This window comes from Corticium candelabrum, chromosome 16 (assembly GCF_963422355.1).
Source record: "Corticium candelabrum chromosome 16, ooCorCand1.1, whole genome shotgun sequence".
In the NCBI taxonomy this organism is placed as follows: Eukaryota; Metazoa; Porifera; class Homoscleromorpha; order Homosclerophorida; family Plakinidae; genus Corticium; species Corticium candelabrum.
In genome coordinates this window covers 5,319,345-5,341,812 of record NC_085100.1, presented here as the reverse complement: position 1 = coordinate 5,341,812, position 22,468 = coordinate 5,319,345, and the positions used below count along the sequence as shown (strand labels likewise).

Here is a 22,468-nt window from a genome sequence, read left to right as displayed (position 1 = left end):
TATCTCAAACTGGTAAATGGTGAATGTGTAGTCAATTTCAAGTTTGCGTAGGTGCGTCTGCGTGTGCACGTGAATTTGTGAGTGGGCACCTTTAAGTAGATTGACGTGGTAGGTCTTTACATTGCCGTCCACATTAATCTTGTAATCACTCTCCTACAGCCGAAACTATGGAGTACGGTTCTCTCCATCTCATTGTTACTCTCTGTTGGCAGCAATACAATAATAGTAATAATAATAATAATTCCTGGTAGTCATTGATGTCCACTAGGCATGCTGTATCAAGTTCGCGGTCACCGTAATGCCTGCAATCTGTATTGAATTGGCTGGTCATTGATTGCCATGTGGACTACACAGAAACATGTACCCTGCTGGGCTCACCTGCCGGGTTGGTGGGCGCCCAGATGGGGGTAAAGATCCCACTTGCCCATTATGGAGGGGCATAACGACACATACAGAAAACAGTGCTTCTGGGATCTACTCAGATCCTTCGTAAAGTCATGTCTTCTTTCTAGGCAGCTGTGATGGTTTAAGTACTTCTGAAGCAGGGTTTGCTTCCGGTACTTGTAATAGACTTTACATACCAGACTGATCTGGTTGAGAACGACAAAAGTAGTATATTTTTTGACACACCACAATTTGGTGCAGTTCCCACATGGGGCAGTGACTACACATACATCCACTATACACACAATACGCACAAGTAGCACAAATGTAGTCAACCCAACACTACAATAAAGATTTAAAAGAATTCATGGAGCTCTCTCAAGTCTCTATAGGAAAAAGCGAACAAAATTTTAGTTTCTATTATCCACTAAACAAATATTCAGAACTACGTTTGCAAAGCTAGCATGACAGTCCTTGTACAAGATAATTTACGGAGTAAATTGCTTGTTTCATGAATAGTAGTTGGAGTCTTTTGATCTTTTCTGAAGCTTCTGTAAAACACTCTTTAAATCTCTCACGTATTGACTCTCTTGATCTCGTTCCAAAACCACGTCGAATTCCTTTCCGATAAGCTACTCTACAGTTCTTGTGATAGAAGCTTTGTCAATATTCCAGAGGTGACTACCATAAGATAGTACTGGAAACAGCTGAGTCTCTACTATTTTCATCCAAACTTGATCTGATGAAACTTTACCACCTAAACGTAACACAACAGAATTGACAGCTTTGCAAAATTTTGTAACTCTATCCTCCACAGCAGTAGCATTGTTGCATAACTCATTTAGGATCATTCCCAACTGAGTGATATGAGACTTCCAAGGCAACGTGTTGTGATTAAGCAGTAGCTGAGGATCCTCCACACAAACAAATCTTGACTTTACAAATGCAATCACCACACTCTTACTCACATTGAATATCATTTTGTTGCTGTCGACAACAGATGTACACATATGAAGCATTCTTTGTAACGCCATTACCATTTGAGACATCAACACTATATTGTCTGCATAGGTCATGCACCCCACATACATGTTATATATATATATATATATATATATATATATATATATACACATATATATTGCTTGATCTCCCACAGAGAACATCTCTGTCTTGGTGTTGCGATCATAGTACACTTTTTATCCCCACTGGGCCTTTTCTAATTCTTCTCTTGTAATCTTCAGTGTTTCTTTAATCTTCTCGTGTGTTGTTTTTTGTCCACAACTGTCGGAGAATCTGTATCGGCCTGTGCATTGTTCAGCCAAACAGGAGCTCAAAGGGTGCGAACCCTGTCAACTCTTGCGGCCCTTCCCAAAAGCAAACAACAAAGGGTTTACGAATCTGTCCCATTGTCTTGCTGTTTGGCACACAATTGTTTCAGCATGTTCTTGAGAGTCCTGTTGAATTTTTTACAAAGCCATTACAAGCAGGATGATATGGCGAGGTAGTGAGTTGATTGATGCTCAGTAACTGTGCCACTTCTTTCATGCAGTCCGATGTAAAAGTGAGAGTAGTATATAGACTGCCATTTCTGGAACACCTCTGTAAGGCTTCTAGGAAGCCAATACTTCTTGCACGTCCCATGTCTGTAAGGATTCTAAGAAGGTAATACTGTTGCACGAGTGGTCCAGCTTTTCCCCCATCTATTTGATTGGTCCACCCCCTATCTCCCATTTGTGAGTCTAAGGTATGTATATATCTTGTCTATCTAGTATCTTCCCATTGTTGAGGGTGCTCACCTTACTCGGCGCCCCGAGACGCATGAAGACAAGCGCAGGCTAAGTGATAAAGGAAACTCTACCATCAATCTAGAAGAGATATTTTTTATAATGTGTTTTGGTGTGTTGTATGTTGATTTGGGAAATGTCATCCCTGGCATACACCAAGGTTTCTCGTACAGCTCCTCTTTTGTCTTTTTTTCCTCCTTGGGTTTATACGATATTTCCTCCACCTCCATATCTTTGTGGGGAGGTCTCAGAACATGCAATGGCGAGTCGATTGCCTCATCACCGATTCTATCATGCTCACGTAGTTCTAAGAGTTATTTTAACATCTTCGATGTCAGAACACTCAATGCATAGTCGAGTGCTGTACCACTGATATGCTTCTGGTTGTATAATTGTAAGAAGTACACGAGCTTCTTTGTGGTGGATTCAAAATGTGCAATGCACTATCGTTCTTTTCACTTATCTGACCCCTATTCCTCTGTGGCTTGCCCAAAGGGGTCGGATAATCGAGGGTCTACTGTATAAGAAACAGGAGGCAAATACATACTGTCACTGTATATAGTGCAATTGGAAAGTCAATGCTGATTGAGGGTTGGACCGATACACACACACTGTCTTCTCACTTCCTCCGCAGACAAACAGTTGTTATCGGAACCAAACTAAGAAGAGGCCATTTTAACAAGTGTGACTGGATGATAGAAAATGGCCTAGTTTGATGAGGAAATGTCCTTATATTCTGTTCAGTCAGCTTGCATCAGGGTGTCTGTAGCTAATTATTGGTCATGTTGTTAGAATTTTTGGCTAGAGAATGTTCTAGCACTCAGGCTAGAAATGAACTTTTGTTAGCTGTAACTGCTGCTAATCCATTTAATTGCTGACTGAAAGTGTGATACAGAAGCTGCTCTTTAAAGGATGAATGAGCAGCACCACCAGGAAAGATGAATGAATTCTACTCAGCACTGTAGTTGGAGATGCTTTTTAGATTTTCCTTGCACTGATTGAGCCACAACAACAAACAACAGAGTAAACTCTCCAACTGGTGTGCTTCTAGCAAGTAACAAATGATATCATCATAATAAGTCTACTTGTGTTGAAAAGTGCCTTGTCACACAATAAAGCCAAGAGGTTGTTTGCACACAGAAGTAGTAATGAAGCTAGGACAAGCAGAGATCTTCTAATGTCTTGTCACTGTAGTGTAGTTGTCAAATTAGATCACGATGTGCTACAAAAATGTCAGTTGGATTTTATAGCATCTGTTTTGTTGAGAATTATGTGTTTCAGGTAAGATTCAACAGTATATTGGCCATCTATGGCATTACTGTGACTTACATTTGACGAGTGAGAATAATGACAATTTTTCTTTGTGGTCCAGTTTCTGAAAGATACATTTCAATTGTTGCTTGTATCAAAATTAATATTTGTTTTCATACTGAATCTAGAGACTTGAATGTGTTCATGCTCAGCAAAGTGGTCACTTGCTACATGTGAGCCAGAAAACCTGCTGTGACAATCATTGTTGGAGATCATCTTAAAATGTGTCATTAACCCGAGGCGGGCATGCACTAACAGTGTCCGTGATAAGAATTTTCAAATGCCCGGACAAAATGTCAGGCTATAATGAAAATTGGCGGGACATGACCGGACAAGCTGTTAATGATATGTACATTACTATACTACTGGAAATGTCTATGCAAATATATATTTTGCTAGTTCTGGATGAGTCAACCAATAGACCAATTTAATGTTACACCAACTGTTAGTAGCATGTGTTACAGACATGCAGGAAAGGGGTTACTTATACATAAGATAGGGGATTGATAAATGTTGCATTGTACATCGAATTCAAGTTAAATTCAAGAGTACGTAATGTGAATTGGATAAGATTATATTAAATTTGAAGTACACATTGAGAAGTGTGTGGGTTAGTGGATAGTATTGTAAATGTTTATCATAACACATGTGACAGATATACACAACAAACATGACAAATATAGGTAAAATGTCTGGTATTAGCATGTTCTAGATCTCTACATTAACAATGCCTCTTATTGTCAAGATCACAAGCATTAGCTTCATTATATTACAGAACTTTTTGAGGCTGCTGTTTAGAGCGGAAACTGCCAGCTGTGAATACTGTTTCCACCGTTTATTTGGAATCTGGAAGCTGGTAGGGAGAACCTATCATGTTTAGAATGTGTAGCAATTAGTAATGAAGTACTTGCTAAGTGCTTTACCTCTCTGCTCTTGTGATCACCTATAGGTAACATTAACATTCTCACCTTATTTGTATGCAAACTATGTACCCTTGCCTGTGCATGGGTCATTTCTAATTTTGTTTGACTACTAGAGAGCTTCGATGATGACAAAATAGTGCTAGGCAACCAGCTATATCAGAGTTGTAACAATTTAGGCACAAATTGAATGCAAACAGAAAGTGTGCAATGCACTCACCCCAAAGCTTCACACTCTACAACAAGTACAGTACTATTTTTGGTACACACATAACGTTTCCTGTTTGCTATATTTGCATGTAACAGGTGGTAGTCATGCATGACATCTAGGCATGGGCAGAAAGCGTGGCTACCCAGCTAGGCAGTGAGACACAGTATTCTACTAATCTGCTAGTAATAATGAGCCCATCGCTTCAGATGAAAGGAACACACAGCGCCAGAAAATCTCTAGTCTTCTAGATACCCCAAGTCAATTTCATAGGCCTTGTCCAGACAACATGTCTGATTATTCCAGATTTTAGCTGGACGAACTGTGATAATGGATGGACAATGTGCGATGTTTGCCCATAATAGTGGACTCTGCGCTAAGGTTACAGTAGTGTGTCAATAGCCAGATCACTGATGCTAATTAGTGTGCCAGCACTGTACACCTGGCCATCTAGTCGCATGTGTTGTTGTGTTGTTTCTTGTATTAACATAGCTGTCTGTGTTGCTTAACAGACAAGGGTTTAGCACTTTAGTGCTACTTTATTAAACTTATGAATCTACTGAGGTCTGAAGCTATCATGTAAATTGTTGTCATCTTGTGTCTTAATGTATGGCTGTACAAACTACATATATAATACTGGCAAACCTCCTGCAGGCCCCTTCCCTATACACTTGTGCATGTGCCAGCCTCCATATTGTCACGTGTCCATTTCATGCATCATCTTCTCGGCAGCTGCCAACACCGTGGTTCTGATGTGCATTATAGTGTGTAGTCACTTTTAAACATACTAAAGCTGTGAGCCTGTGAAACATAATGACTTCAATAACATGTTAATATTAAATTATGAGTAGAAGAATGTGTTAATATTAAACAGATACTGCATATATAAATTTGCTGCCCACCCATACCTACATTCAGGTAAAGGCTGACGCAAAACTATATATGTGGTTTGTATTGGCCTAGTGAAGTTGAATTGGTTGTGTTATTGCTATGTTTCAGGCATTTACTGCAGAAAGTCCTATGTACTTGAAACTGCAAAGTCATTTGAAAACTGCTGGCTGCTTCTATCATCACTTAATTGTTCGTTTAGAGAGGGAATTCTCTGTTGATCTAAAAGGGGTGGTATTATTCTCAAGGTCGAATCAAAGCAGCAGTCAGGTGCAAGATTATGTCCAAGGTAATGCAGTAGACTGAACAAGGATACAGAAGTGTTACTAAAATTGAAATGACAATATTTAGTGTTGTTTTTATTAACAAAAGCAGGAAAAATCAATGCTTACAAAAGTTACCTGTTGACCTGATGGTTACCAACAGATATTGGACTTGGATTGGTACTTATTGTAATTAGAGTCTAGATGTTATTTTAGTTAAATTGAGCATTAAATCTTTTACTTTTATTGTGATGCTAATGTTAACATGTATTTTGTTTGGCAAGTGGTTATTTTAGCTATGTCTTTATAATATCATTTTTCATTGTTGTGTTATAACTTTTTTAATCACTTGGTGCTTAGCTTTGAGTAGTCTTTGAAATAGAAATGATTTGCATCTTTTCTAAGGTACAGACAGTTACTCAATGTTTATTTTACTAATTTTGTTTGTAGCATGATGTACTGATCAAAGACTTGATTCTGCTAGCTATTTTATTGTAGTGTGAAATTAGGAATATATGAAATTAACAGGCAGACTGTTAGATAGACAGACAGACAGACTCAGGTAATAACTGCTTGACTGACGGTGAAAATGATTGTGTAGTAACATTGTTGCCACCAGTTTTATTGCTGTGCAGAGGATGATGAAATCAGAGAATGGGCTTTGTCAGCATGTCACAGGTGCTTTGTCTATCTCGGTGACCTGGGTTAGTATTAAAGTAGCTTTAGATGCCTTCATGCCAGTATTGATTTCAGTTGTATGTTTAGCACGATATCAGTTAGAATTTGAAGGTGGAACAACACAAGTGGCAAAGGGATATTACAAGCAAGCTATTTGCTTAGAACCAAGTGTTGGTATGACTTGTTTCTTGTTAAAAGTTTATGATTTCACATAGTTTGTTATTTAGGTTTGCCTCATAATCAGCTTGCTTTATTGTCAGGAAATGCAAATCAAGAAACAGATGCAGCATTCCATTACTTGATGTGGTAAACATGCTACCCTTTTAATTGTGTGCCTGTCTGTTAGCTTGTCCATCTGTTTCTTTATCTATTTGTCTTTTTGGTCAACGTTTTCTGTTTCTATGTTTCTTTGTCTTTCTGCCTGCTCATCTGTCTGTCTGCTTATCTGTCTGTTTGTCTGTCTGTCTGCTTATCTGTATGTCTATCTGTCTGTCTGTCTTTCTGTCTGGCTGTCTGTCTGTCTGTCTGTCTGTCTGTCTGTCTGTCTGTCTGTCTGTCTGTCTGTCTGTCTGTCTGTCAAATACATATATTTCAAATCCAAAGAAATTTCCATCAAGAGCTTAAAAGCTAGTCTTTAAGAAAAGTTCCTCTAATCAACAACAAACACCTAAGGGTACAACAGATGACCCCATAGGGGGGTCAGAATACATTTGACCACTTAGTTTAAAACAAATTGATATTTGTCAAGGACACTGCAAGATTTTAGTCCAGCTGAAATTACTGTCATCTTTCTAGAGATCACACTTGAATTGCATTGCTGCAGCTTGATCAAAAATCGTTGTCTCCATTGTGTTTTGAACTCAGCAATGTTAGATCATCCATTGTCATCCCTCCACAAAGCAGAGAGGATCCTCAAGTACTCAGACACTTTCTTCCCCCTACGACCGAAATGTTCGAATACAAGAGGCACGACTGTTGGAGAATATCCACCAGGTAGTCGTTCATGGGCATACTTGTTTTTCTTGATTTGCTCCCTTCTCATTGCCGTACTTCCCCCAGATGTAGCTGCACGAGGTAAGATGTCTGATGCCCATGGGTGAGCTATTGCCACGTCTAACTCAACGTTAGGTCCTGTCTCTGAGTCATAAACTAGGATATCAGGCCAATTGTTCGAATGTGTGTAGCAGTCCCTAGGCTCACACTTTTGGGGCAGATGAACTGAACTCAAGCACTCAGATCATACTGACATCATCGAATCATGGGACCACAGAGGGCCACCATTGTTCTTGCATGTTAGGAGGTGGAATCCATCTGCGTCAGAGCTCTTTATATCTAAAGTTTGACCACAATTGCACTTGTTGATCCACTCAGAAAAGGAGACAGGAATCCGTAACCTCATTGAAGCTGCTGAAATAAAACTGTTGGGTGATAGCGCAAACTTATTTGAGGAAGGTACAGCACTGAGCCAAGCCCCAGCTTCCTTACCCTACAGAGACAGCAGACGTGCAGCGTCTTTTAGAGGGGAGGTGTCAATCAAAGCATTGACTGTAATCTGGTTGTTAGCATCTGTCAATCTGTGTTGGAGTTTCTTTGTGTTAGATACCACTTCTGACAGATCCCTGTCGTCATCCTATAGTTGATCCAGTTGATAACCAATGCTTCCTTTTTCCTTGCAATTTAATAAAAGAGTCCTGACATGATCTGCCAGGGATGTGAACCGGTTTGGTAACTCCTGCAGGGGATGACCCCAGCTGGATAAAAAGGCAAAACAGGAGACAGTTTACAACAGTGTCATTCCGAACCCACCAAGACGTATGGGGAGTGTTGCCTGCTCCCATTGGCTAGCTGTTAAATCTCTGGTACCAATCAAAGTTGTAAAGCACATTTTAGTCAGTCGATCATGAATAGTGGCAGCAGGTTGCAAGCTATCCGGGCAAACTCCTCTGGCCAAATGGTTGAGTCGGCTTGCATGGCAATGTCTCAGAAGAAGCATTGCTCCCTGAGGCTCATTCAAGTCAGGTAACTGCTGGCAAAACACATTGCCAGAATTTGCGACGTCAATACAGACATTTGAGATGAAGTCATGGCTGCCAATAGGAATCCCAAGAATCTTAGTTCCTGTGTGGGAAATAAGGATATCTGTTGACAATAAATCTGGTACTGCTGAATGCAATGGGCAGTACAGTTCAGACTTCTTGTTTGAATTTGAAGTCCGACATTGCCAAACTCTTGCTTTGAGGATGCAAAAGCGTCGCGCACATTGAGTGATGATCCAAACAGGATCACATCATCCAGATAAGCAAGGACAACAATGTCTTGGAACTTGCATTGTAGTGTAGTCAGAATGTTGTGAATACCCAATGAGAAGAGCACTGGCCCAAGGGGTCTCCTTGATGGATGCCTTCCTCAGATGACAGCATCATTGAGACATTGTCCATTAGGTAAACTAAAGGGCTAGACCCAGACTACATTTCCATCACATGGTTTGCAATCTCAGAAAAAGATGATAAACTTGTGTCATCACTTGGCCTCTGTGAATGGAATTGAAAGCGTTTTTTGCGTCAGTCTTTAACACTACCAGTCCTTGTTTTCCTCCAGCAGCAAAAGGACATGATGGACAAGGAGGTCTGCGCCTCCCTTGGTTGCTACCGCATGTTGAGTTGGTGAAAAATACTCAGAAAGTTGGCCTTTCAGCTGTAAGCAGATGGACTTGGCAGTAATCTGCCTCAGGACTTCGCCAATTGCAATGGGCCTCACATCACCATTAGGCTTGGGTAGGGCTACTAAGCAGGCAGAGGACAGCAATGTCGAGATAGATTTTGGAATTTCTCCTAATGCGATGCAGGAGCACACAGTATGCAGATATCGGACAATTGCTGCATCAGACACCAGAACTCGTAAATGCTCATATCGCCAACCAGAAGGGCTGCAGCCAGAGCCTCTTGGTGACTTTTGTATGCTGTGCAGGAAAAGCTGCATGGAAAGAGATGGTTTCTTTGTTCAAGTTTGCTTCAGGCAGAGCAGACGATCTCTTTGGGTGCTTGCTTGCTAGGTTCTCTGCAGTTTCCTCTGTGGCTGATGCTAACCCTGAACTTGTCAGAATATGAGATGCCCTGGACAGTTCCCCACACTTGATCAATTCCACAGCCGCTCTCTTGACTTGATCGCTACCTCAGACTGATTTGCTTTTCACCGCAGAACTGTCCAAGCAGAGCAGTTGTTGCCATTCAAACCACAGGAACTGCTCATATGTGGCAGCAATGACAGACGAACTTGCCTTGCCCCCTCTTTTGGATGGCCCCAAAATCATCCTGGGCAGGAGATAAAGCAGCTTCCACGCCCCTTAATTAGATGGATCCTCAAAGATTTTCTTGAGAGGTACTGTGCAGCAATCCAAGAAATGAGACTTCATTGTGGGCTTGATGCAACTGATCGTTTTAGCGGGGACCGCTTTTTCAAGATTTCATCAGGCAACAGAGATTGAATGAAATCCTGTGCTTGAGATTCACAGCTCCCGTGTGGGTTCAGACCAATAGGCTCATTGTAGGCCATTGATGGTTGTCACAAGCATCCCTTCTGATGATCGAGAGACAGACACATGGTGGCGCCATCTTCATTGACACACACTCTTTGGGCGTAAACCACAGGATTGTCAGCCCCTGACTTCTTCTTGCATTGTGGCAGATGCTGTTCAAGCTTCACGAATCATTTCCCGCAGAACTGACAGCAGGAAAGGCCCAATCGATCACAAAATCTCTCCAGAACTTCATCACTATCGTAGGCCTGACGAATGTGGTGAAGGACCCATTGGATTGTACCTCTCACTGAACAAGACGGGATAGGACATGCTTTCATACGAGATTTGACCTAGTACACGCTTTACGATCCAAACAAAACAAGCCTATCTTGTCAGTCAAAGACCGTCAGGAAAGACAGGCGACATCATCTAACATCCGGGTCTGTCTGTCTGTCTAGGTGTCTGCTGTTTGTTAAGTATGTCAAATGTCATCATTGTCTCAGCTAAAACGGCACCATTACGCCATTTATTTCTTTTGAGTTGATCTATTTCTCATGGCTTTCGTATGCTGTCCTGGTCAGAACAGCAAGTATGGAGACTTGTTTAGGAGAGTTCTGGCACATTGTTGTTCTTTAGAGAGAGAAAACCTAGGTCAGTGCCCTACTTGCTTTCAATGCCTTACTCTGCAGAATCAACACATTTCGAACTGCCATAATTGTTTTTCATTGTCACTGGCTTATGTCACACCCACATGTGTCTCTAGTCAAGGTCGTGTTCTGTCTCTTTGTTTTGGCAGGTTTAGCCTTTTATGGTCAACATTCTGAACTACAAACTCAGTCCTTCAACTAACTGATCAATAGGCAGGGAACCTGGTACGACTACCATGTCAGCTCAGTCATGTGCTAGTCATTCTCATAATAGTGGCCGTTTTTGAGATTGCACAAATGATTCTCATGTACTTGCAGAAATTGCCACAGGACACATGGTTTTGTATAGTGTATAGAAAAGAAACACTTTTTTCTGGGCGTTACTAGGGCATGGGTGTTATGATCCTATTTTTCATCCGGGATTGTAACCTTCTACCAACCAGCGGCAAAGAAAGTGAGCAGACTGGATGTGAAAACAGGAATGTCCTCTGTAGCACACGCCAGACGGCACGTTGAATGTTTCTCTTTGTATATTAAATAAACAAGGATAAACAAATACTCAAGCACAAGCACATTCTCTAGGTAAGCCGTGGTATTCAGGAATTCTGCTTGAAAGTCTGGTGGGAAAACAGCTCTAGCAACGCCGTTTTACTTGGGTGAGGAACCACTGACGGCAGGAGACAGATCTTCATAATATCTTTGCATTCACATTCAGCGTTCTCGATATATTCGTAGCAGTCATCCGTAAACGCATTGATTTGTTTGCAGTGGGCAGAGCATAATTGACCAGGAAGCAGGGAGCAGATGCGTGGGCATTGCACATCACAGTAGCATTGCTCGTTCTCGTGTACAAAAACGAAGATAACGGAGTAACTTATACCGGTCAATTTGTCTTCGTAAGATATACAGGTTAAGTTCATTTTTGTTGGACTTTCCCTTTACGACTGCAATTTGACTCTACATACCTGAATGCAATTGTTCTGCTTCAGTGGTAGAAGGACCTTAGGTAATGTACACTGAATGCCGTATTCTTGTCTTTGAGGAACCAAACAAGAGAGCTGACTCAGTGAGGGAAAGGTGAGTACCTACCCAGGTGAGTGCAGCCATCGCATGACATGGTCTGGTCTGCCAAGAATTATCCAGGACAGGTAAACAATTGTCCTTGTGCCCCCTCGGCAAAGGTGCTCCTGTATCTGCCCCTGGAACATGTTTGGTGTAGATATCCCTTGTTTAACCGGAACATGTTTTAGTGCAGACATCCCCTTGTTTAACCAATGGGCGTGCTGTCGGTTGTGTGAAATATCCGTTGTGCATGTCAGGGTCTAAAATTTTCCAAATTTGGTGGTTGCCAGGCAATTGAATGTAAAGACAGCCTAGTTTATTTACAACCATGTCTACTTTTCCTATTTCAGTTTGTATGGTTTTCTCTTGTTCTTACTGCCATTTGTAGAAAATAGATGTTAGATGTAACAAAGGAGCTACCTATATAACCCCCCTGATCTCTGTTCATGTTGGCCATGGGAAGTCTATCAGAAAGACCAGGCTTTTACATGTAATTATATGTCGTTACGTGATAGCATTTGGCCATACATGGCGTATTGAGGTAATTAGCCCAACCCACTGTCTCAGATAAGGTTTCCAGTTAGTTCCAGATGTCTTGGGAGAGTAAACAGGAGGTGGTAGTGTACCTAACAGCGCTGAGCTGTAACTTACAGCCTACAAACAGGTCAGTCGCTTGGTCCGACAAACCGATGCGCCATCATGCACAATGCACATTTCCCTTGGCAAATTCCTGTTTTTGATTGGTCTGTTTTGTAGAGACACCACTAAAATCTTGTCACGTATGTGCAAACATTAGAATTCTAGCTGCCCTGTTAGATAGATCTTTTCTGTTAGTACAAATGGGAGATTCTGCGGTTTTACACAGTCGGCCAGACCAACGCGAATGAAGAGTAGGATGATCATATGCAATGCTGCATTGGATCTTGAGGCGACCAAATGGTCCAAGTTCACTTGCCAAATTGGAAGTGTTAGTCGCCAAGGGAGAGGAGGCAACCGGGAATTTTAAACCCTGGTGCATATATGCTATTAAACTCGATGTGTAATATATCAGCATTGGTGTACCTCTCAGCTGTACATAAGGTTTGGATTGTGCTGACACTGCAGTTAACAGTGACACAGTATTTTGCAACAGGGTTTTGGCTAGTAGGGTTGCAGCTCAACTATCACAGGCCACATTAGTGTTTGGCCACGCCCCTTTGGCATTTGTGGAGATTGTTTGCTCTCCAATACTTTCTGATCGAGAGCTTACATTCTTGTTACCCGAAGCTCGGATTTCCGGGTGGAGGGTATAGTAGTCGTTCGACGACCGTCCGACCCGTCGACCGTATATATAGTTGGTTAGCGGAGATGCAAATGAAGCTATTCTGACCAATAGATGAACGTGATGTCATCATGAAGCTCCACCTCTCTTTCTTTGGTAGCTGCTAACGAGAATTTGGCCATCGGGCGTCCGTCCTGTACATGGTGTTTAGTCCTTTGCTTTAAGGGTTTAGCACATACATTTGTACGTGTATATTTCCTCAACAACAACCAGGAGCAAGGGTGTGTAGCTGTACCTGACTTGTAACATTTTGCTTGTTCCACAGTGTTTCTGCATAGTGGTTTTGAAATCTGCCAGCTTGAATTTTGGGTGTGCGTTGCTGAGCGGTCGTGGTGTTGTTGCAAAGATCACTAGTGTTGTCTTCAACAGAAATTTGGTGTTTGACGGGAATTTACGAAGGAGAGCGTGCGTTGTCCATGACAACATCTGTTTTGTCGGAGAGAGTGGCTCGGCCGACCTATAAGTATGCTAGTGCATCTCTATTCATTTCTGTTTTACGGTATCCAAAGTCAGAGCGAACAGACGCCTAGCTAATCTACATGTGCACGTGCATGTTTTTCCGCAGTGATGTTTTTTGGCTCTGGGGTCACCTCATTACAACAGTAGGTGAGGTCTAGCTAGAGAAGCCGCACAAACAACAAGACGCCTAGAGAAGCTGCACAAAGAATGAGACTTTTACATTCTTGTGAGCTGGAAAATCGGTGGTGAGCTGCTTGTTTGGTCTCCATTTGTAACCTAGGTTTCCCACCAACAAACAGAACAATGATCACGCCCGTTACTTCATCACGTAACTAGGCTAGGGCAAAGATTGCCAGCCGGCCTAGTGTCGAGGCTCTCCGACTTGTAACATTTGGCTTGTTCCATCATTTGGAAACAACTACATTTGTAACATGCATTTAGAAACAACGCCTAGTTAATCTAGCTGCATTTGTAATGTTCCCACATCTAATTTTGTTTTGGCTCTGGTGCCCATGCCATGTCTAAAACTGGCCATTGTTACGACCTCAAAAGCTGCACAAATGACCTCAAAAGCTGCACAAATGACCTCAAAAGCTGCACAAACAATCACCTGCACAAAGAACCGACGAGCGAAGGTTGTAAAAATAGAAGCGAGGTCCTACGGGACGTTGGCTGATGGACTGCGTAGCTACTCGTTGTAGACGGTAGCAGCCAGTCACGTGACTTACCTCAAGCTCGACCTGTGATCATTTTAATAATGCTTCTTATTTATTACCCACATCATACCATTCTGTCATACGATTTGTCATAGCATGACTAATTTATTTTCAAGGTGCATACTGGCCGAGGGTTTGCACTTCAAGCGCTTCTTCATTTATGATTTGGATGACTTCAATCTCAAAATAACTCTAATTTTACAAGAATCAGGTAAAGCCTACAGCATTTGTGATCGGCAGTCATGCATTGCGTGTTTGTCCTGTTAATACTGAGTGTACAAAACATGATGGTCGGACAGTGTTCAACTCTCAAACACTTTCTCAAACATCAGGGTGACAGTAAAACGATTCTAGCTAGAACCTTGGTCTTCAAGGTGGTTAACGTTGTCTTTGAATGGTAGTGGGGTAGCTGTACATCATGATGAACACCCATGTCAAATGCATAACATAATACCTGGCTTTGGTCTATATAAAATGGTTCACCATCTACAATCGTGTCATCATGCAGTGATGTTTGACAATGGTTTGATTTCATACAAGTGGTCTGCCAAGAATGTAGCCTTACCTTTGGTTGCCACAGTCAAAGCTTACCCCACAAGCTTTAGTGCTCAACCTTAAGCTCACAGGTGTGTTTAACTTGGAGTAGTTCATGCACACGAACACATATGGTTGGGGTACCGGTATGAGTCATTGAGTAATTAATTAATATGGATTATGTTTTGCCTCACGCATCTGGCCACATATGCAGTAGAACGGTGCACTTCATGAAAGTCAGAACAGATTAACATTCATCATGGTACAAGAGAACTGTTATCTGTAGTTGAGCGATTGTTGCGGCAATTGTGGCAATTGTGTGACCAAAGTGATAAATCAATTAGATTTATGAGTCTCACTAGACAGCACCAGGAGTAAGACTATAACTCTGGACCACTTATCAACTCTAGATCACTTGTGAATTTTGGACCACTTAAATTCTAGACTACATATCAACTCTGGACCACTTTTCTGGACTATTGTTAGTGTAAATTCTGGATCACTTGTTTGGACCACTTTTTCTTTACACACTGCATGAAATGGGTTTTTTTATCCCAAGCCCTGTAGGGACAAAGTACTCCAGAACCCACGTTTTAACTGCTGCTTTGGTGTGATGTGAGTTTCAGGCACAGCATTGATTTTTGAGTTATAGGACTGTATTTTTCCACAGTTATATTATCTACTTGCCATAAAGTTTTAATGAACTTCTATTTATATCCTCATTTAGTCTTGCAAGTCGTGTTCCTTTTGCTGGTGCCGACCATAATTTAAAACGACTCTTTGAAAGAAACAGTAATCGACTGAAACATCTCGATCAGGAATATTGTGGAGAAGCAAAAGAAACAGACATACAGTAAGGTGTTTCTTTGTACTAAAGTTTCAGAAACAGCAGTAATGGTATTCCTGTCTTTTGTGTAGTGGTGTTGTTCTAAGAAAGTTTCTTGTTCGCTTTCTGGACTTGCAGAGAAAACTGCTGCCTCCTTGCAGGTATTTAGATGCACTACCTTGATTTATTTTGACACATTTATTTGATTTTTGTTTTGTTAATTCTGTTTTCGAACTAGCTGACTTAGCAAACGAAATATTTGCTAATTAAGAAAGTTTAATAAGCAACTAGAATGGATGCTTGCTTATATTATTAAATACTGACCTATGGCATAAGAAGATGTTCTCGAGCGGGGAGGGGGCTGACTGTGGATGTCATCATGGGTAAGCAAAAACTACCTCGCTTGCTAGATTGTAAACAGATTGGCACAGAAAATTTCATTTCCTACACCGAGCCAGCCCCCTTCCCCTACACCGGTGCTGACTGTAATGGTTTTTAAACAATTTGTCATCTGTTTTAGGACTTCTCAGGAAGAACTTAGTGCTCAATGTGAGAACATTCTACATGATTTTATTGAAAGTCTTGCATTCAAGCTTCATCAAATGGACTACTCTAATTCAGAAACAAGAGATGAAAATGCAGACACTTGTTTGTCGGGTGGACTGATGCTCAAGATTGTGGCTTTATCAATGCTAGCATCTCACAAACTGAGATTACAGGGTGAGACTGAAACTTCTTGTCAGGTACAATATGCGGTAGGCTACTATTGTATTATACTGTAAATTTAGAATATTTTGTATGTACTGTAATTAAGTTTTGATGATTTTTTTATTTTTGGTAATTTCAGTTCTCACTTTTGACCTAAAATAAATGACCACCTAAAATTTCGTATACAGGATGTAGGAATGTGTGCGTGTATGTACTGTAATGCTACACCGCCACTATAGCTTCAGTGAGCTAGTAGTAATTATATAATCTTTATCCAGCAAGATGCATTTTTTCTAACATTCAGATAGATGGCAATGATGTGGACTAAATCAGTTAGTGAATGACGAAGTTCTGTACCTTTTTCAGTATTTGTAGTTGTTAGATGCTATTTATTCAAAACAGCTTTCACTATTGAATGAGAGAAGTCCGCCGTCCTGGCTCTCTCATAAAGAGTTTGTCACATTCATCATTTGTAGCAATACTAGCTAAAGCATTTTGTTCACCATAAGAGTGACTGTCCATAATCACCACTTCTTGAGAAGACTGGAACAGAATAGCTCATTTGGATGGAAAGCTCAGTGGTGGATCCAGAACAAAAGGCGGTGTCAACTAAAATGCTTTGACAATTTAGGTAGGTTTCACTAAAGTTGGTGGATGGTATAGTATAGTAATCACCTTATGAATCCATATCTTACAAGAGAGAGAGAGAGGGAGAGGGAGGGAGGGAGGGAGGGAGGGAGGGAGGGAGGGAGGGAGGGAGGGAGGGAGGGAGGGAGAGTACATGTGACAGCACTCTGCACCCTTGCCAGGACGTGTGACTTCGGTACGTTGTGTGATTCTTTGATTAGAGATCGTCTTGTATTTGCAGTGTGCAGTTGCCCCAAGGAGAAACAAGGAAATTGCGATTCCATGTGCTGTCACAGGAAGTTGCAGCTGTGCTACTGTTGGGCTTGCAAGCTTGTGAGCAACTGGGGCTGATTAAGAGAGTTTTGGCAGCTACCCATGACATGACAACAGGAAAGGAGAGTGTTGACAGTTTGGAGGAGGTTCGAGGAGATCTTGTGGCATCGGATTTTATGGATTTGTTTGCTTAATTTGGTTTGATGAAGGACTACACTTACCAAATTGCTCTGAAGAATGCGAAGCACCCTTATGTTTTGGCAACAGCACGTTGCATTCTATACCACCTATATGAAGTGAATGAGCCAACAAGTCGGTGTAATCCAATGGTCGTAGTACCAAAGAAATACCGTTTAGTTCAAATATGTGTTGATTACACTCTCCTGAATGAAGATGTGCAACGGGAACGTTACCAACTACCATCAGCAGAAGAAATATTTTCGAAATTAGCTGGTACAAAATATTTTACCACACTGAATGCTGCTACTGGGTTCCGGCAGATACCATTGGACGCTTCATCTTTGGATCTCATTATTATGATTTGGATTTATTACGCCCTTTGGCAGGTTTGGTTCATTTGTTTGCCGTTTGGCCTCAGTTCTGGTTTGGATGTCTTCCAGAGGGCAATGCAGCATGTTTTGCGGAAGATAGATGGTGTTGCTTGTTTTATCGATGGTATACTGATTTGGGGTTCAAGCAAGGAAGAACATGTCAGGTGATGGAGTGGGTCAGGGTTTGCAATGTTTGCCTGCAGACTGAGAAGTGCAAGTTTCGCCAGTCTAGCGTTACATGCTATGGACATACCTTATCACAGAAAGGGGATGGCGATCAGTAGTGATAGGCTTCCCGCTATTACAGAGATGAAACGGCCAGCATCCAAGGAAGAGGTCAGGCATTTGTTGGGCTTGGTCGCGTATGTGGCGAAATTTCTACCTTAACATTTGCAGGAATCAGTTTCTTTTTGCTAGTTGTTGAAAGATGAGGCAGCATGGTAGTGGACAGCAGTTCAAGGTACTTGGATGAAAAAGAAATAGTGGTAGGAGCTCTCGTTCTGGAGTATTATAGGCAAAGAGCTCCCACGATTGTATCCTGTGATGCTTCTTTTGGAATAGGTGCAGTGCTCCTGCAAGTTCGAAGTGATGGGCAGCGTGCACCCATTACGTACATCTCTCGAGCTGTAACGTGCACAGAACAGCGATACTCTCAGATTGAAAAGGAATGCCCAGCCATGACATGGGCGTGTGAGAAGTTCCACTGTTATTTATTTGGCAGCGAGGAGCGGTTTGTCATTGAAACAGATCATAAACCGCTTGTCTCAATAATGAACGTTCAAAGCTTGGATGAATGCCTACCTAGGTTAATGAGAATGAAGCTTTGATTGATGCGCTACAGCTTTGAGGTGCAATATGTTCCGGGAAAATATCTGGCGGTAGCAGGTGCTTTGTCAAGAGCACCAGTGGATGACGAGGATCCAAGAATTGAGAAATTGGTCCAGGATCACGTCGCTGTAGTTATTGAATGCTTGCCAGAGTCAGATATTCAGTTGCAGAAAATTAGAGAAGCAATTTTGATGGATCCCCTCAACTGACTACTTTATTGTGTCCTCCAGACAAGTTGGCCTACGCGTCACAATTTGCAAACAGAAATTCAACAGTTTTGGCCTTACCAGCATCTGCTGATGCAGGCGCAGGGATTGATTGCGCGAGAGACTCGGATTGTCATTCCTCGGAGTCTGCACAAAGAGATGATGGCCATGGCTCATAATGGCCATCAGAGTATTGCTAAAACCAAGGGTCGTTTGCGTGAGACAATGTGGTGGCCAGGCATGTCCAATGAGTTGCAGCAAGTGATGGCAGGCTGTCACGTCTGTGCCTGTTACCATCACCAGCAGCGAAAAGAGCCTCTGAGTTTTACACCTTTACCACAGCTGCAGTGGGAAAGGGGGCGGCAGATCTCTTTGAACTGCAGGGCGACCATTATTTGTTAGTAGTTGATTACTTACTCACGTTTTCCGGAAATCAGAAAACTGTCAAGTATGTGGGGCTGGAAATGTCATCCAGGTTTTTAAAGGAATTTTCTCTTGTCGTGGAATTCCGGTAGAAGTTTTCAGCGATAATGGCCCCAGTTTGTCAGTATGGAGTTTTTATAAATTTGCTATTGCATAAGGATTTCATCACAGAACGTCATCGTCTTTACACCCCAAGGTAATTATTAGTTGAGCGTAGTGTTCAAACAATCAAGAGTTTGATGACAAAGGCCAAGTCTTTCGGGAGGAGACTTCTATCTTGCTCTGTTGGCATATCGGACGGCCCATATGGAACAGCCGGTGTCTCTCTGGCCCATCTGCTAATGGGTTGTTGCTTGCATACCACGTTGCCCTCTCTTTCAAGAGTGCTTGCACCGGAAGTGGTCAGACAAGATACAGTGCAGGAAACAGATGAACACAGTAAACAGCAGCAGAGGAAATGCTATCACCAACGAACTGGAGCTTAACCAGTTCGCCAGCTGGACATTCATGATAGGGTGTTAGTCTGGGGCATAAATATGCAAAGATGGAGGATTCCTGCCACAGTGATTCAGCAATTTCATGGACGCTTTTTTCGTGTGCAGTTGGCCAATGGCACTGTGCTGCGACCAAACTGTTGATCCCCACATATGCGATAGCATTTGAAGGGGAGGAAGAGGCCGAAGAAGCAAACAGTAGTGGTGTTGCAAGTGGAGACAAATCATTAGGAGAGTCAAGCGTGGAACAACCAGCCTCTCACAAGAACAAGACATGGTTGGGTCAACAGGTTAAACTACCAGTTTGGCAGAAGGACTACATTACTTAGGACTTGTGTTTGCGGAGGGTCAATATTTCTTGTGTTGGGGAAGGAAAGATGTAGCAAATAGTAAGCAGTAGACTTACGGGGTAGTGGGGTAGTGCACTAGTTAGTGAGAGCGGGACTGTATGAAATAAAGGTCTACAAGACTTTACAGGGACTGTGGAAATGGCGAGAGTCAGCACGAGTCGTGACTTGGTTATATATGGGGACCGGATTATTCGGGTGAGTACATAACTGCATGTGACCAGTTTATGCTGCTCGGATATATTTCCGAATGGGATTCATGTCAAATAGATGCCGAGTTCGATATACCTGTTCTTCGCAACGGCAGCAATGTCTTCGAAGTAACGCGGCGTCCAACGAGACTGTCGAAATGGCTTCAACCAATCAATAATCTAATCAATGGGTTTTTTGGAAACGGGGCACTCCGTTACATTTTCTTTGTTTTCAACAGGATACTAGCTATGTAACAATCAATAGCCTCAGAACAGGATACCATTGACCAGGATATAACTCTGAACGAAATTCTTCACGAGAATTCTGTTTGGCTGGTAATTTTCAGAGATACACTTTATAATAAATTTGAACAGGATACTCATGCAACAACATAAATTTGCATACAACATTAAACTAATTAACTTTACTAACCATTATTAATATTAATAGCTGATCTGCCCGTGTGGAGAACAGGATGGTGATCTAGTGTGTGTGCGTGTGCTGTGTGCGTGTGCTGTGTGTGTGTGTGTGTGTGTGTGTGTGTGTGTGTGTGTGTGTTTGTGTGTGTGTGTGTGTGTGTGTGTGTGTGTGTGTGTGTGTGTGTGTGTGTGTGTGTAAAGGAGAACTGTGTGTCTGTTTGTATCTGCCACTCCCTTTGGAGCCACTCAGGTATGAAACGGCACAAGTGTATTGTGGAATGCCAACTGCTTCTGTGTGAACAACCAGGCGCAGCGCAATGTGTCAAGTGTCATTGGTGGCTGATTAGTAGGGGTGACATCGCAGTACATAAATGTTTAAATGTGTCTTCTTCCTCTTGGACTATGTCATCATCATCAACTCTATCATCGATCCGGTCATCATCACTTGCCTCCACTGATTGTACCTCAAGTCGGATACCAGAGTCTGATAGGACATGCTATTGCTGCCATTGTAGTCAATGCGAACGGTGCTTCAAATCCAATCCAGGATTCCAACGGCATAACTGTCATTGTGGCAAACACTATTTGGAGAAAGACAGCAGTAAAACTTCCCCTGTCTTGCACATGTGAAAGGCAGTTCCGGTGGCTCAAGGACATACAGAGTCATAAGTGCTGACAGCAACTACCTCGTCTTTCAGCTCTCTCCATATATGGGGCGGCATGGCCAGACACTGGCAGCTGTAAGCAAGTCAAGTCAAGTCAAGTATCTCTGTGTAAATCAGGATCTCCAAGAAGGGCAAGTCTTGATGTTCACCGAATCTTGCTCACACATACTGAATCCATAAAGGTTGAAAGTGAAACTGTCGTCTGTCGGACTTCTCTTGTGATGACGTAATTTTTTGCTGATTGAACCCGCCTCCGCTCGCACGCGAATATCTCTGTAACGTCGTATCGGATCTCCACTGAATTTAAACTGCACATTCCTGACGTTGGACGGTATGCATGGAGCATGTCGATTATTGCAGGCAACGTCAAAAGAGGCGAAATATTTTTTAGTGTATCCGGATCTTGAAAAACCGTCTACCCTTTGTTTGGCTGTGTAGGCGAATTGAAGTCCTGCCCATTTGATACACTTGTTCCCCACAACGCCAGCGACGTCTTTGAAGTGATGTCGCTTAAATGGGATGGTCGAAATTGCTGACTTAGTATGTATGCAGGGAATGGATTATCTGGGAGAGTACGTAACTGCACGTAACTTCCAAGTTACTGCTGCCTGGACATATATTTTTCCTAACTGGATTCGCATCATATAAATGCCAGGTTTGATAACCTGTTCTCTGCAACGGCAGCAACGTCTCCAAAGTAACATGGCGTCCAACGAGACTGTTGAAATGGCTTCATCGGGATATTATAATCATCAATATTGGGTAAGCCAATCACGAGATTTTTTGAATCGGAACCCTTGTCTACATGTTTGTTGCATTCAACGGGATATTAACTAATAATCAATATCCAATCAATGGGATCATTTTTGAAACGGGAGACTCAGTTACAGATACACTTCATGATAAATTAGAACGGGATGCAGGAGCAGATCCAGGGATGGTGCACTTGGTGCTCTTTAACCCCTAACACAGTGGGCATGTCTTGACAAATTTCACATATGCTCTCACAACTCTGTTCAAAGTAATGCCTATTGTAAAAGGTCTTAGTGTCAAGCTACAGTCGTCCTCTATACAAGGGCTGCAGCATTTCAGGGACAATTAAGGTGTCGGAACCAATGATTGATGGTTTAAATATGCACCTGGTAAGGTTAATGAAACTGTAGGTGACTGTTTACCGTTCTTACCTGTCGTTGTGACAAAGGAACCGCACAAGT

At 42.1% G+C, this 22,468-nt stretch overlaps 1 protein-coding gene across 2 annotated transcripts in view; it reads left to right on the top strand.

The window, feature by feature from the left end:
* Nucleotides 1-1,862: 1,862 nt before the first annotated feature.
* The window catches only part of LOC134192653 (nonsense-mediated mRNA decay factor SMG5-like), a 34,539-nt gene continuing 13,933 nt past the window's right edge, over nt 1,863-22,468 (top strand). Inside the window, exons 1-8 of one of the 2 annotated variants that reach the window (XM_062661402.1) lie at nt 1,863-3,655; nt 5,610-5,787; nt 6,397-6,465; nt 6,527-6,613; nt 6,667-6,745; nt 15,423-15,548; nt 15,614-15,682; nt 16,042-16,241. In XM_062661402.1, coding sequence (XP_062517386.1) covers nt 5,631-5,787; nt 6,397-6,465; nt 6,527-6,613; nt 6,667-6,745; nt 15,423-15,548; nt 15,614-15,682; nt 16,042-16,241 — 787 coding nt within the window. In that variant the 5' untranslated portion in view covers nt 1,863-3,655; nt 5,610-5,630. Of the gene's footprint in view, nt 3,656-4,347; nt 5,788-6,396; nt 6,466-6,526; nt 6,614-6,666; nt 6,746-15,422; nt 15,549-15,613; nt 15,683-16,041; nt 16,242-22,468 lie in introns of those variants that run through there. The other variant, XM_062661401.1, reaches the window with a different exon arrangement.